Genomic DNA, 13,136 nt, shown 5'->3' with positions numbered 1-13,136 from the left:
TAATCGACAAAAAATAAGTATAAAAACGAAATTTTATTCGACTAATCCTTGTCGATCCTTTTCAAAGGATACTTATCCAGTAGCTTCACGCGCAGCTCAGATTGCACTTATTCCAACCAAACACATACACAACACTACACTACATGAACTGAAACGTAATATTTTTTTTAAAATAATGAGTCAAAGCTAAATTAATCGACAAAAAAAAATAAAGAAAAACGAAATTATATTCGACTAATATATTCCACATGCAGCTCAGATTTAAATTGAAAAAGCAACATACTTCTCCATACGACTAGGCTTATTCCAAAGCAGCTAAACAAATGAAGACCAAATTTACGTAATTGAAAAAAAAATAAATTAACAAAAATAAAAAGTTACTACGCGAAGTCAGGTTATTGATTAAGTCTTTTATGAAGAAGCACGGTAATTAGATATAAATTTTATAAAAAAGGGCGGTACCCAGGGAGAGGAGAAACCCACGTTTCACTTCAAGTCCTCCCTCCTCACGGAAATATTAAAAGATACTTATAAATATACACTTCCTTGCTTCTAAATGCCTTGAAATAGACCAAAAAATAACGTTTCCAGCATTTGTCCCCCACCCAAGAAATTGTTTCGTACCTGAAAAAAGATTCTGGGTATGTCCTAAACAGTGCCCAAAAAATTCCACAGATAATTAAGTTATACAAACTTGGCAGAGTGAAATTACATCCAAACTGGTCTAAATTGTATCTATTAAATTCATTTCCACACAAATACATATGACATAAAAATTACAAAACAAAATTTTTAAATATTAACCCATTAATTAAACAGATAGTTTTGAGCAGGGAAAGAGGTTCTAGCAAAAGAGGGGCTATATCTACCTAGGTCAAGAGGCCACGGAGCTGAAAAACCTATCAGAGAATATGGAAACTGTGTTTAAAACTAAACTAGTCTTTGAAACCATCTTAAACAGATTCTAACAAGAATTCTGGACCTGCAATCGCTCACAAACCGCCAGTCAATCAACCAACCTGGACCAACAGCCTGGGTCGTATCCAAGGGGGAAGGGGGTAACAGTTTCGAACCCCCCCCCCACCCCCAAATGTTTGTCTGACTCGTAAAAACGTAACAAAAATGAAGATAAGCACATTTTTGATGCGTTTTTTAAAGTTTTCTTTTGTAGCCCCCCCCCCTTCTCTCTCTCTTTCTTTCTTTCTCTCTCTCTCTCTCTGGTCCCTAAGACTTAGAAAAGGGTTCATTTGATTGCAAAACGAATGTTCTAGTATTGTCGGGCAATCAGCTTTCCTTCCGAGCTCTTTTGTTACTCAGCCTCCCCTTAGCCCCCCAAGCTTTGTATGTCTTAACAAAAGATCCTGGGCAGGTCTTTTCTAAACAATGCCCAAATGATTACGCAGAAAAATTAAGTAATACAAACTTGGGCAGATTAAAATTACATCCAACGACCCAATCGTCTAAGTGTTATTATTTAAATCAATTCCCAGTCAAATACATACGACCTTTTGTTAAAAAGCCATATGACATCTGAAATGACGAAATATATGACATCTCAAATTAGCTTTTTCCCGCACAAGATCTGGCACCAAGATTCGTGAGGAGACTATAGCCACCCTCGAATTTCTTAATTAATCACGTGTATTCATGGATAATGGGAACCATTTATTCTGCCATCTTCACTTGATTGGTAGAGAAGTAAGAGAAGTAATAAGAATCAGTTCCAAATGGCAACGATAGATGATTGTTCCCTAACAGACCAATCAACTATATAGACATGCAAAATAATTTCCTTGACAAATTTTCTATAGAAGTGTTCTAACTAGTACCTTAACTACACCCTAAAATTGCCTTTTTCCGCGCTATACGGCACTTTCTTCTGGCACTGTCATAGCTGGTTTATAAATAGTAGACAGATAAAACTTTTTTCTACAAAGTGAACTATTCACACTAAAATGATCCAGTAAGCCACTGTCACTGGAGTAAAAATTTAGACAAAAGGAGGAAAGAAAGAAATAAAAAGAGAATGTAGAGAAGAAATAGAAGCGAATAAAAAAGAAGAAACACACAGCGTTGCCATGCTAAAATACCGTTATCTCTGATTTTGAGACAGGGAACGGTAGATACTCGATCTAAAATTTTTGATAAGGTGATTTCAAAGGTAGAACTATTTCATTTGAATATGATGCAATTTTGAGTTTTCGCGCTCTTTTTTGAAAAACTCGACAAATGGTTTTTCTGATTGTAAATTAATACGAAGTCGAATACGAATTAGTTACCAATTCCAAGTAATATCAACTATTTCCAAGTAAAAATTAATTAAAATTTCTTAAAAACACATTTGTTTTTATAATTATTATACAATGTGGTCAAGAGCGTATCCAGGATTTTTTTCAGGGGGATACAAAATAAAAATAAAGCACCAAAAATTTTGTTTATAGGTATATTTGTTACCGTACGTTTTTACAAGTCATACAAAAATTTCAGGAGAGGAGTTCAAGCCCTTAACCCCACCCCCCGGCTACAGCCTTGAATGTGGATAAAACTATATTAGTGTACGCTACCGATGCAACCGTTATTTCCTTCTGTGTTTTTTTTTGCTTTCCTTTTCTTTCTTCTTTTTGTGTAGAATTGTTTAGAGCATATTGAATCTATTTAATTTTATTTAGATTACTTAATATGTTTCACATTTTTCTTCTATTGACTTAGTGCTTCATTGAAACGTATGTATTCCCCCTCTTTTACAGGCCTAGGAGCCTTTAAAGGGGTTAGCACAATGTGTTCACGGTGTGATTAATTAATGTGAAAAAAATCTTAATTATCTATCTATCTTATCTACAATAATAAAACTTACTGTTGTATCTTCTGAACATGAGGCAATAACGTTATCATTGAAGGGGTTCCACTTCACGTCTAGAACAGGTCCTGAATGACCAACAACCCGGCCAGTCGTGAAGTCTAATCTTCCTGTCTGAAAAAATAAAATAATAATACTTATAAATAAAGTAAGAATAAATAATAATAGTAAAATAATTAAATAAATAATATATAATAATTAAATAAATATTATATATAAAAATAAATAATAATAAATAACATTAATAATAATAAATGAAATAATAAAATAATAATAAATAAAATAAAATTATAGAAAAAATAAGGTATTGCTAATAGGAAAAGTAGCTTTATTTATTTTGTTTTCAACCATATCGCAGCATAATAACCTTAGGAAGACGTTCCAAACTGAAATGCAGAGCCAAAAGAAAAACTGCTGGGCTTAAGACGTTTGTTCCTATAGGTAATCAGAGCAAGTTCTGTCCACATGCTCGTTTTATACCTGCTGTTAATATTCCTGTTCATAGTATAAGTTCTGGTAGGGCCCCATATCCATTTTTGCGGGACGGGGGGGGGGGTACAAAAGGTTTTTTTTTTGGGGGGGAGGGGGGTACAAAAACTTAAAAAACGCATTTTAAAAAATATTCATTTTTGTTACGTTTTTACGAGTCATACAATTTTTTTTGGTGGGGGGGGGCAAACCTCCTAACCCCCCTCCCTGTATACGGTCTTGAGTTGAGGTAAAATTCTAGAAAAGCTACTTTTCACTATCTTAGAGATCACTGACCTTTGATGACTATTATAAATATTTGTTTTATAAAAGCGAAGCCTTGCAAAATAGATCTTCTCCTTAAATGGAGTACAAGATAATTATTTTTGGGCTTCAAATCTTTGCTCAATCACAATTTTTGAGGTTTCAAAGATCTGAAAATACATTTCTTATATTTAGGAAAAAAAACATTTATTTGCCTTAAAATTTTATTCAAATATCATGAATTGCATTTTCCAAACCAAAACCAAAGAAAAAGACACTTAAAACTAAAAATTAAGGTATAATGTTGCTTTGTCAAAAATCCAATAGACCTGCGAAGTGGGCAAATTTCTAAGTCATTGAAATCAGACGAAGGTTAACATAGTAGATTGGTAATGCCTTCCTGGAGTATATTTTTGGTCCTTGATTCATTACTGAAAGTTGTATTTTCCTAACCTAACCACTATCCAAGATAGCGAAAAATAGCTTGTGAAGTTCAAAACCATAGCAAACAGAATCAGGGATCGTTACCAAGAGAATTAGGAAACCCTCCAGACAATGCAGAGGCTTTTTCGGGGGAGGAGGCTTACGAAAGTAATTCCATAGATGGGGAAAATAAAGGTTTATTATTATTATTATTATTTATTTATTACCCGTCAAAAGAAAGGTACAAAAGACGGAGTATCACTAAAAAAGAAAAAACACAAAAAAAAACATCGAACAAAAACATTACAAAGACAAGAAACAAAAACTCAATTACACACTGCACTGCAGGTTCGTAACATATTTTACTTTTTAAACTCCCAAGTAACATAACATATAACGTAACATATTTTAATTTTTAAACTCCCAAGTAACATAACATATAACGTAACATATTTTACTTTTTAAACTCCCAAGTAACATAACATATAACGTAACATATTTTACTTTTTAAACTCCCAAGTAACATAACATATAACGTAACATATTTTACTTTTTAAACTCCCAAGTAACATAACATATAACGTAACATATCTTACTTTTTAAACTCCCAAGTACTGAACAAACATAAGCAATATGAGCATCATTGTATCAAGCCGCAATTGGTAAAAAAATAAACCGTCATCAGTGAATTAAAAATATACAGTAGATAATCATATCAACTAGTCTAAATATGACAAGAGACGGTAAAACAATTAAACGACACTTTCATCCGCTGGTCATGGACTTAGGTCACTCTCAACAAATGGTTCATAAATATAACTCCGATATGCCCAATTATCAGAAACATGGAAATTATTCATTCACGGATTTTTTTACTTCATCACATAAAACAAAATACCAAATAGAGGGGGGAATGCTTCAAATCTGACCCTTCTTCCGTGGGTACTCATAATGATATGTACCATTTTATTGTAGCTTAAGATAGAGTAAAAGAAGTAATACATAAAAATCATTTCACTTGTTAGCCTTTCCAGAAAAAAAATGAAACTCTGCCGGAGAAGCTGTTTATGGTGATTATACAGTCGCACATCTTGAATACATTACGTCCAAAGTTTAGCTTGTAGGTGTACATTCTTCTACTGGGGCTTGTTTTTGTTGTTTTGTACCAAGTTCGGTGAAGGATCAGCCGGATCATTTTTTTAGTTGCGTTTACAATCTTATAATTTACTCATTAACACATTACTTTTAATTCTTCTTTCAGCATCTTGTTTTGCTGGATAAAAGTGAGCGTAAATATCAGCTTATTTTGGAAGGGTGTGACAAATTTTTAATTTTTCAATTCGGGGGTTACGTGGGAGGATCTTTCCATGGAGGAAGTTTTCATGGGTCAGGGGAAATTGCTATGAAGGGGGCATTAGATTTCCCAGCATTATTTAAAAAAAACGATCAGAAATTAAATAAAAAAGGGTTTTCAACTGAAAGTAAGGAGCAACATCAAAACTTAAAACGAACAGAAATTGTTACGTATATTATTGGGTTCACCCCCTAGTCAATACCTCGCTCTTTACGCTAAAGTTTTTTAGTACTTTCATAAGAGCTATTTAATCTAATTAACGGCCTTTGTGATTAAGCGGTCATTTTTAAAGAATTGCAACAAAATTCGAACTTTAGCGTAAAGAGCGACCTATTGACTAGAGTGCGAACCCCCTAATATACGTATTAAAAATATATGAATATAGAAGTCGTTACGTAAGTTAATTCGTAAGTTACGTATATTTATTACTAATAAAAACGTCCGTACATAAAATTAAACAACTTTCGAGAAAGCGATTTAACCGAAAAAAGGTAAAATTAACATGCAAATTTCGTTTTAATTAGGCTATTCATGTACGGTGAGCGAAAATCAAGACCTGCAAAAACAAGTTTTTTTAATTGAAAGTAAGGAACGACATTAAAAATTAAAACGAACAGATATTATTCCGTATATGAAAGGGGCTGTCCCCTCCTCAACGCTTCGCTCTTTACGCTAAAGTTTTTTATTGTTTTAAAAAATAAAGTTGTGAGACAGAGTCAAACAGAGGGCGACCAAGGTTTTCGATGTAGGTCTAAATCCTTCATAATAACCTATTTGTAGAAGAAAAACTATCCCTCCCATATCCCAACAATTCGCAAGAGGTTTTAGAATTTTAAATTATATCAATGACACGTAAACTTCAATACAAGTTGATTTCTACTCCGGTCTCAAGAAGAGCTGGACGAGAGCGCTTCTTCAAGTTCAACGAAAGGAGGATGGCAGCAAAACATACTTTCAATGAAGAGAGTCCAGCACGCAACCCCTGGTACACATTCAAGGCCGTATCCAGGGGGGGGGGTACCCGGTTTGAACCCCCTCCCCCGAAATGTTTGGTTGACTCGTAAAAACGTAACAAAAATGGACATAAACAAATTTTGTATGCGTTTTTTGAGTTTTTTTATGTAATCCCCCCCCCTAAAAAAAATTAGTACCCCCCCCTCCCCCCAACAAAAATCCTGGATGCGCTTCTGTTCACATTACCAGGCGATTTCTTTGTACCTCATCCTCGTGAAAATATACCCATCGTTCTAAAGGACACCCTAGACGGTACTTTGATCAAAAGCTTCCGTCAATCAATTGATTAAAGCATGATTGACCATTTATGAACATGTTTGACGCTTGAGTCAAGCATTGACGGTGATTGATAGAAAGTTTGAATGACTCAATCGGTTCCTAGACGGTCAATCATGCTTTAATCAATTGATTGACGGAAGTTCTTGACGAAACTGATTGACCGTCTAGGGTGTCCTTAACCCCTACTTATAAAAAATTGTATGCAGACAGTGATCTACGTAGGACAGGTACTGATCTCCTTATTCTCTGCCTTCGTCCGGGAGAGGAATGCGTGGTTGACGGCAATTCATCCCTACCTTTCGAAAGAATAAATCAGAAGATGAATCTTCATGCTACTTGCCAATTACGATTACGCCAGCTCTCAGATGAATTTGCAAAAACGTGATTGATAGCCATCTCCTGTGGTTTGTGGGAATTAACGATTGAACCCCACACAAACAAACAGGTTTAAGAAAATTTCATCTTTGTAGAGCTAGCCTCCGTACGAATTTTACAATAAAATAAACAAAACCCTTTAGTAATCTAATTTTTAAAATTGTACTGACATTAAAATTCCATTTTTAACATGATGAATTTTATTAAATTATTTTTTTCGAAGTATTCCTACATAAGTCATATTTTTTTTTTTTTTTTTTTACCTGTACTCATTTTTTTTACCTGTACTCATTTTTTTTTACCTGTACTTATTTTTTTTTACCTGTACTCATTTTTTTTTACCTGTACTCATTTTTTTTACCTGTACTCATTTTTTTTACCTGTACTCATTTTTTTTTACCTGTACTTATTATTTTTTTACCTGTACTCATTTTTTTTTACCTGTACTCATTTTTTTTCCTGTACTCATTTGCATTATCCTATAGGTTTTTACAAAATCAACTACAAAGAGTGGCTCCTATTTACACTTTCTTCATCTTCTACGTACCAAAATCAATGAGGCCAAAAAAACACAAATTATATATCTTTTAATATACAGTAACTAACGGACCAATAGATACGAAGACACGCTACCAAATGGATTTACTCGTAAGCCGCCACCTTCCCCGCTTTTGAGGTGAAGGATAAGATACGATATTTATTTAAGATAATTAAGATTAGATAAGATATATCCTAGCCAAGTGGATTGATGCGCTGGATTTAGCATCCTTTGTCCGAGAGGACGAGGGTTCGAATCCTAGTGTACTCAATTGTAGTCATGCATAGTCCAACCATTTACCCGTGCAGCCCCAGCCATTTAAACATTTGCCTCTCAATTACTTGAACTATCTGTCTTGGCTTCTCTCTGTCTACAATTAGCCCTGTCTAGATGCAACCATGCAACCTACTGCAAAATACTTGATAACTGCAATTCAAAATCAATGGGGGTCAGTGGCGCGACTCTTTATGCTCAGCCAGAGTCTACCCCGCTTTAAATGGGTACCTGGAGAAATCTGGAGAAGGTAAACAGGAAGGGTGTGCGAAAGTAGAGGATGGTTGGCCCCCCCCCATTGCACTTCCTGGCTGAAGGACCAAGAAACGGAGATCAGCACCACCGGTAGGGACTGTAAAGTCCAACGCCGTATTCTTTATTTTACCTTTATTATCACAAGCCTAGGAGGGCTTAATTCAAATTTCGGAGCCACAAAAAAAATAAAGGAGAAAAAATAGCGGGATATTTAGTTGTTGTTTTTTTTTGTAATAAAAGGGCAAGATAGGAACGGGTACATAAACAATCCGATTCGGAAGAGAATCTGGGTGAGGAGTGTTTTTTTTGGGGAAATATTTTCCATGCGAGGGTTTACAATTGCATTTTTTGCAAAACGGAGACACAACGTAACTCTCCTGTGCTCAAGTGTTTCCAATCTGTATTTTTTTTAGAAGAAGAGAGTATGGAACCTTTAAAAATTAAAATTTTTAAAAATTATTCTTTAAAAATTATTCTTAAAAATTATTCTTAATTCTTTAAAAATTATTCTTTAAAAAGCTTCTTTAAAAATTATTCGCAGGGCTCTTTTTAGAATGGATTCAAACATTTCTGATTCTTCAAACAACAGGTGCCTTCTTCTTCTATTTATTAGTAGTAGAGTAGTAAGTGTCCAAGTCAAAGAAGAGCTTCAAAACGTTTCCAAAATCCAGTAGCTAAAAGGCTTAAATTCTTACCTTATCTAAAGGGATGACCACAAAAGATCCTCCACCAGCTGTTTCTGTGACAACTGCAATAAACTTCGGATTGACAGCACAGCAGTTCGAGTCGTGAGCACTTCTAGTAATTGGAACGTTTTCATAGCAACGTTCCTTTCGCATAGCCTGACCATAGACATGACGAAATTTTGAAGTTCGAACTCCTCGAAACGAAGTAGCCTAGAATTGTGAATCTTTATATTATTACTTTGTGTTTTAGATTTATCTTTTGTACAAAATGGGAAATATTTTCGACCGTTGATTTTGAAGTGATAATCAAGTATTTTGTAGCAGGCATCAAGACATGGCTAATTGTAGAAAAAAGCCAAGACAGATAATCCGAGTAATTGAGAGGCAAAAATGTTTATATGTCACGGGTAAATGGCGGGAGTAAGTATGACTCTCTTATTGGACAAGTACTTGTATGTTACCTTGTGCACCTTGCAACGAAAAAAAAATATTCATTGGACTAAGGCTTATGCACATTTTACTAATAATGAGAATTAGCGAGCACTAATTCGAGTAAAACAGAGTTTTCTGATTGGCCAAATTGCCGCTAGCTAGATCTCGGTACTAATAAAATATCATTGTGAATAGGCCTTAAGTAGTTTTAGATCTAACCATTCACCGAGACAGAATTACGATACTCTTTAAACTTTTCCTTGGAGGATGAGCAAAACTTGCTTAAAAATAGGTGAAATTTCCTTATTTTTGGACGTTTGAGACGTGTTTTCACCCTGTTCCCTTCTGACTCGTATTCATTTTCTAAAATTTTGGACGAAGTAAACTATTTTGAACATAAAAGTTGATTATTTGACAAAAGTTCTTAACTGAAACGGTTGAAGAAATATAAATTCGATCATCAAGATGTTGTACACAGATTATCAAGATTATCACAGATTATCAAGTAGGTTTCGCCAGATATCTCACTCCTAGCAAAATACATGGGCCGACGAGTTCAGCAATCACACTGACTATTTAGCAAAACTACACCGACCGTGCAGTGTCACGCAATATCATTGGATTGGATAACGCTCTGCCCGCGCTTGGATTGGAGAATGCTATGCCTACTCAATGTCATTGGATATCGTCAACCTATAGGAAGCCAAATCATCTAATCGGATGGCTTTTGGGGTTTTCAAAAATATTGAAGTGAGAAATATATGTAAGCATCCATAATCTGTGTTTCAACTCTTATTTTCAGAAGTATGCAGAAGCTGGCTAGCTTTAATATTTCAAAAAACGTTATGTGACCTTTTTTGTCAGCTGAGATATACTGCCTACTTAGTTAATTCAAAAGCTGTCTATCGATGGGTTAGACCGTTATCTCGTATGTTACTTGTGTGTGGAGATTTTTTTTATATTCAGGACTTTTAACGTAGTTTTCTTTTTGTTTCAGATAATTCGGCTGAACTTTTCTATGCTTTCGGTGTTTTTTAGTTTCTAAGAATTTTTTATGCTTTCAGAATTTACCAAATTCGAAGATTTAAGAGAGAAAAAAACAGGTATAATTTAAATAAAACAGTAGAAAAAAAACAAAAAACAACAAACTTTAAATAATAAAAATCCGAATATTTCGACTCCATATCCGGGAGCCCCTTTTTTCCACGTCGTGAAAAAATATTTTGACATAGTCAAAATTTCTGATTTTTACTATTTAAAGGTAGTTGTTGCTTTTTATTCATTTTTTTCCACTGTTCTATTTAAATAATGCCCATTTTTTCTCTCTAAATTCTGTAAATGGTAAAGCAGTGTAGCGTAAGAAATTATTTACAGAATTCGAGTTTTGACGTTTTTCTTTTAGACATCAAAGCTGTAGTTCCAAAATATTCATCTAAAATACAAAAATACATCAGAAAATAAACTCACATACAAAAATACATCAACAATACGTCAAGATGGATCCTCGTTTACAATTTCTTCTCATTAGCTTTAGTTTTTAATGTTAAGATCTGTGGTTTTCTTTTTAATAAGGGGAAATGTTGGATTTGAAGCATACGCAACAAAACCTGTCGAAAAAAATTACTTAACACAAATAAGGCAACTAAACATATCAAACATTTTCCTTTATTAAGGTTAATAGTTCCTGTGTATTTTTTTTTGTACGTTATTTTTCGGCGGTCCTACGGTTTTTACGTTTCGATGAAATTTTCGAATTTTCTCATTTAACAAAGAACAAAAAACTATTGTTTTTTTTAGATTAAAAAGTATTTCATGATGAATTTTTCAAAAAAAGAATTTCAATTACACCTTCACAGTAAAATTCATCTAAAAAAAAGTCTGGTTTTCTTTTTAATGAGAGGAAGCACATGCAACAAAACCTGTCGAAAAAAAATTACTTAACACAAAAAAGGCAACTAAACATATCAAACATTTTCCTTTATTAAGGTTAATAGTTCCTGTGTATTTTTTTTGTACGTTATTTTTCGGCGGTCCTACGGTTTTTACGTTTCGATGAAATTTTCGAATTTTCTCATTTAACAAAGAACAAAAAACTATTGTTTTTTTTAGATTAAAAAGTATTTCATGATGAATTTTTCAAAAAAAGAATTTCAATTACACCTTCACAGTAAAATTCATCTAAAAAAAAGTCTGGTTTTCTTTTTAATGAGAGGAAGCACATGCAACAAAACCTGTCGAAAAAAATTACTTAACACAAAAAAGGCAACTAAACATATAAAACATTTTCCTTTATTAAGGTTAATAGTTCCTGTGTATTTTTTTTTGTACGTTATTTTTCGGCGGTCCTACGGTTTTTACGTTTCGATGAAATTTTCGAATTTTCTCATTTAACAAAGAACAAAAAACTATTGTTTTTTTTTAGATTAAAAAGTATTTCATGATGAATTTTTCAAAAAAAGAATTTCAATTACACCTTCACAGTAAAATTCATCTCAAAAAAAGTCTGGTTTTCTTTTTAATGAGAGGAAGCACATGCAACAAAACCTGTCGAAAAAAAATTACTTAACACAAAAAAGGCAACTAAACATATAAAACATTTTCCTTTATTAAGGTTAATAGTTCCTGTGTAAGTTTTTTGGGTACTGGTGTATTATGCGGGCACCGCGAAGAAGTCAAGTTTTGTTAATGCTAATGAAATAAAATAAAATAGGATGAATATATAATAGTTCAGAAACAAATTTGGGCTATATATTTGCATATTAGGAGGTGGGGGGGGGGGGTAAAGAATAGCAAAAATTAAAAACGTAACCTAACCTAGGTACCTTTCTCCCTCCTAAACTCCCCAACAAAATCGTTTAAGTATTGAGAAACCACGCTTTGCCATCAATTTATATAGCATATCACCCGTTGTCTGCTAATGAAATAGCAGTTTGAAGGGGTTTCGTGACTGGTTTCTTTGATACAGTATATAGCGATGCCCGCATAATGCACCAGTACAGTTTTTTGTACCTTATTTTTCGGCGGTCCAACGATTTTGACGTTTCGATGAAATTTTCAAATTTTCTAATTTACCAAAGAACAGAATTCAGTTGTTCTTTTTAGATTAAAAAATACTCTTTTATATAGTGCTAAACAAGTCAAGTTTGGCTAATGCTAATGAAATAAAATAAAACACGATGAATATATAATATTTTAGAAACAAATTTGGGCTATATATTTGCACATTAGGGGAGGGGGGGTAAGCATACCATATATTAAATACATAACCTAACCTAACCTAGGTACCCCCCCCCTAAACCCCAAAAAACCACAGTTTAAATATCGTAAACGCAATGAAAACTACTCTTTGCATTCCAATTCTTAATAGCGGTGTCTTGAAATAACCAGTCTGGCGGGTATCTGTCCCGGTATCTGTAGCATCTCCAGTTTGACATTCAATATACACTATGTAAAAGAGTAGTTTAATACTTTAAGTACCAGAAATACTTCATGATGATTTAAAAAAAAAAGAATTTCAATAACACTTTCACAGCAAAATTCATCTCCAAAAAAGGTGTTGTGCATTTAAGTTCGAAAATGGCGCCTTTGGCCCATTTTCACCTTTATAACAGCTAAGCGTTTTTATATCAGTTTTGTTGATCCATAGCTAGTAGTGACGAAGCGTATATGTATACGTGCAGGCTATGTTAAATTTGGAAAAACACAAAACTGAAACGGGAAAAACTAGGCCTACAACGAATGAAAAAATCAGTGGCGGATCCAGAGGGGTGCCTAACGTAGTCTAAAGTAGTGTAATTTATTTAATTAACGCAAGTTTGCGTTAATTAAACTTGCTCCTAACGCGTTTATCGGATCAATCTATTCTGCCCCCCCCTAAGAAAAAATCCTGGATCAGCCACTGGAAAGAATAAAAACTTG

The 13,136-nt window shown here is 33.8% G+C and overlaps 1 protein-coding gene across 4 annotated transcripts in view; it reads right to left on the bottom strand.

Moving 5' to 3' along the window:
- Positions 1–13,136, bottom strand: part of LOC148939687 (coronin-2B-like) — a 118,393-nt gene that overhangs the window by 81,489 nt on the left and 23,768 nt on the right. For all 4 annotated transcript variants that reach the window (XM_089107211.1, XM_089107210.1, XM_089107213.1 and 1 more), the window contains exons 3-4: positions 8,796–8,996; positions 2,855–2,971 (exon numbers count right to left, since the gene is read on the bottom strand). In XM_089107211.1, coding sequence (XP_088963337.1) covers positions 2,855–2,971; positions 8,796–8,996 — 318 coding nt within the window. The remainder of the gene's footprint in view (positions 1–2,854; positions 2,972–8,795; positions 8,997–13,136) is intronic.

The sequence above is a fragment of the Artemia sp. Qi Xiang Cuo genome, chromosome 21 (genome assembly GCF_049724085.1).
Source record: "Artemia sp. Qi Xiang Cuo chromosome 21, ASM4972408v1, whole genome shotgun sequence".
In the NCBI taxonomy this organism is placed as follows: domain Eukaryota; kingdom Metazoa; phylum Arthropoda; class Branchiopoda; order Anostraca; family Artemiidae; genus Artemia; species Artemia sp. Qi Xiang Cuo.
The sequence above is the reverse complement of the archived record's forward strand: the minus strand, read 5'-3'. Positions and strand labels throughout refer to the sequence as shown.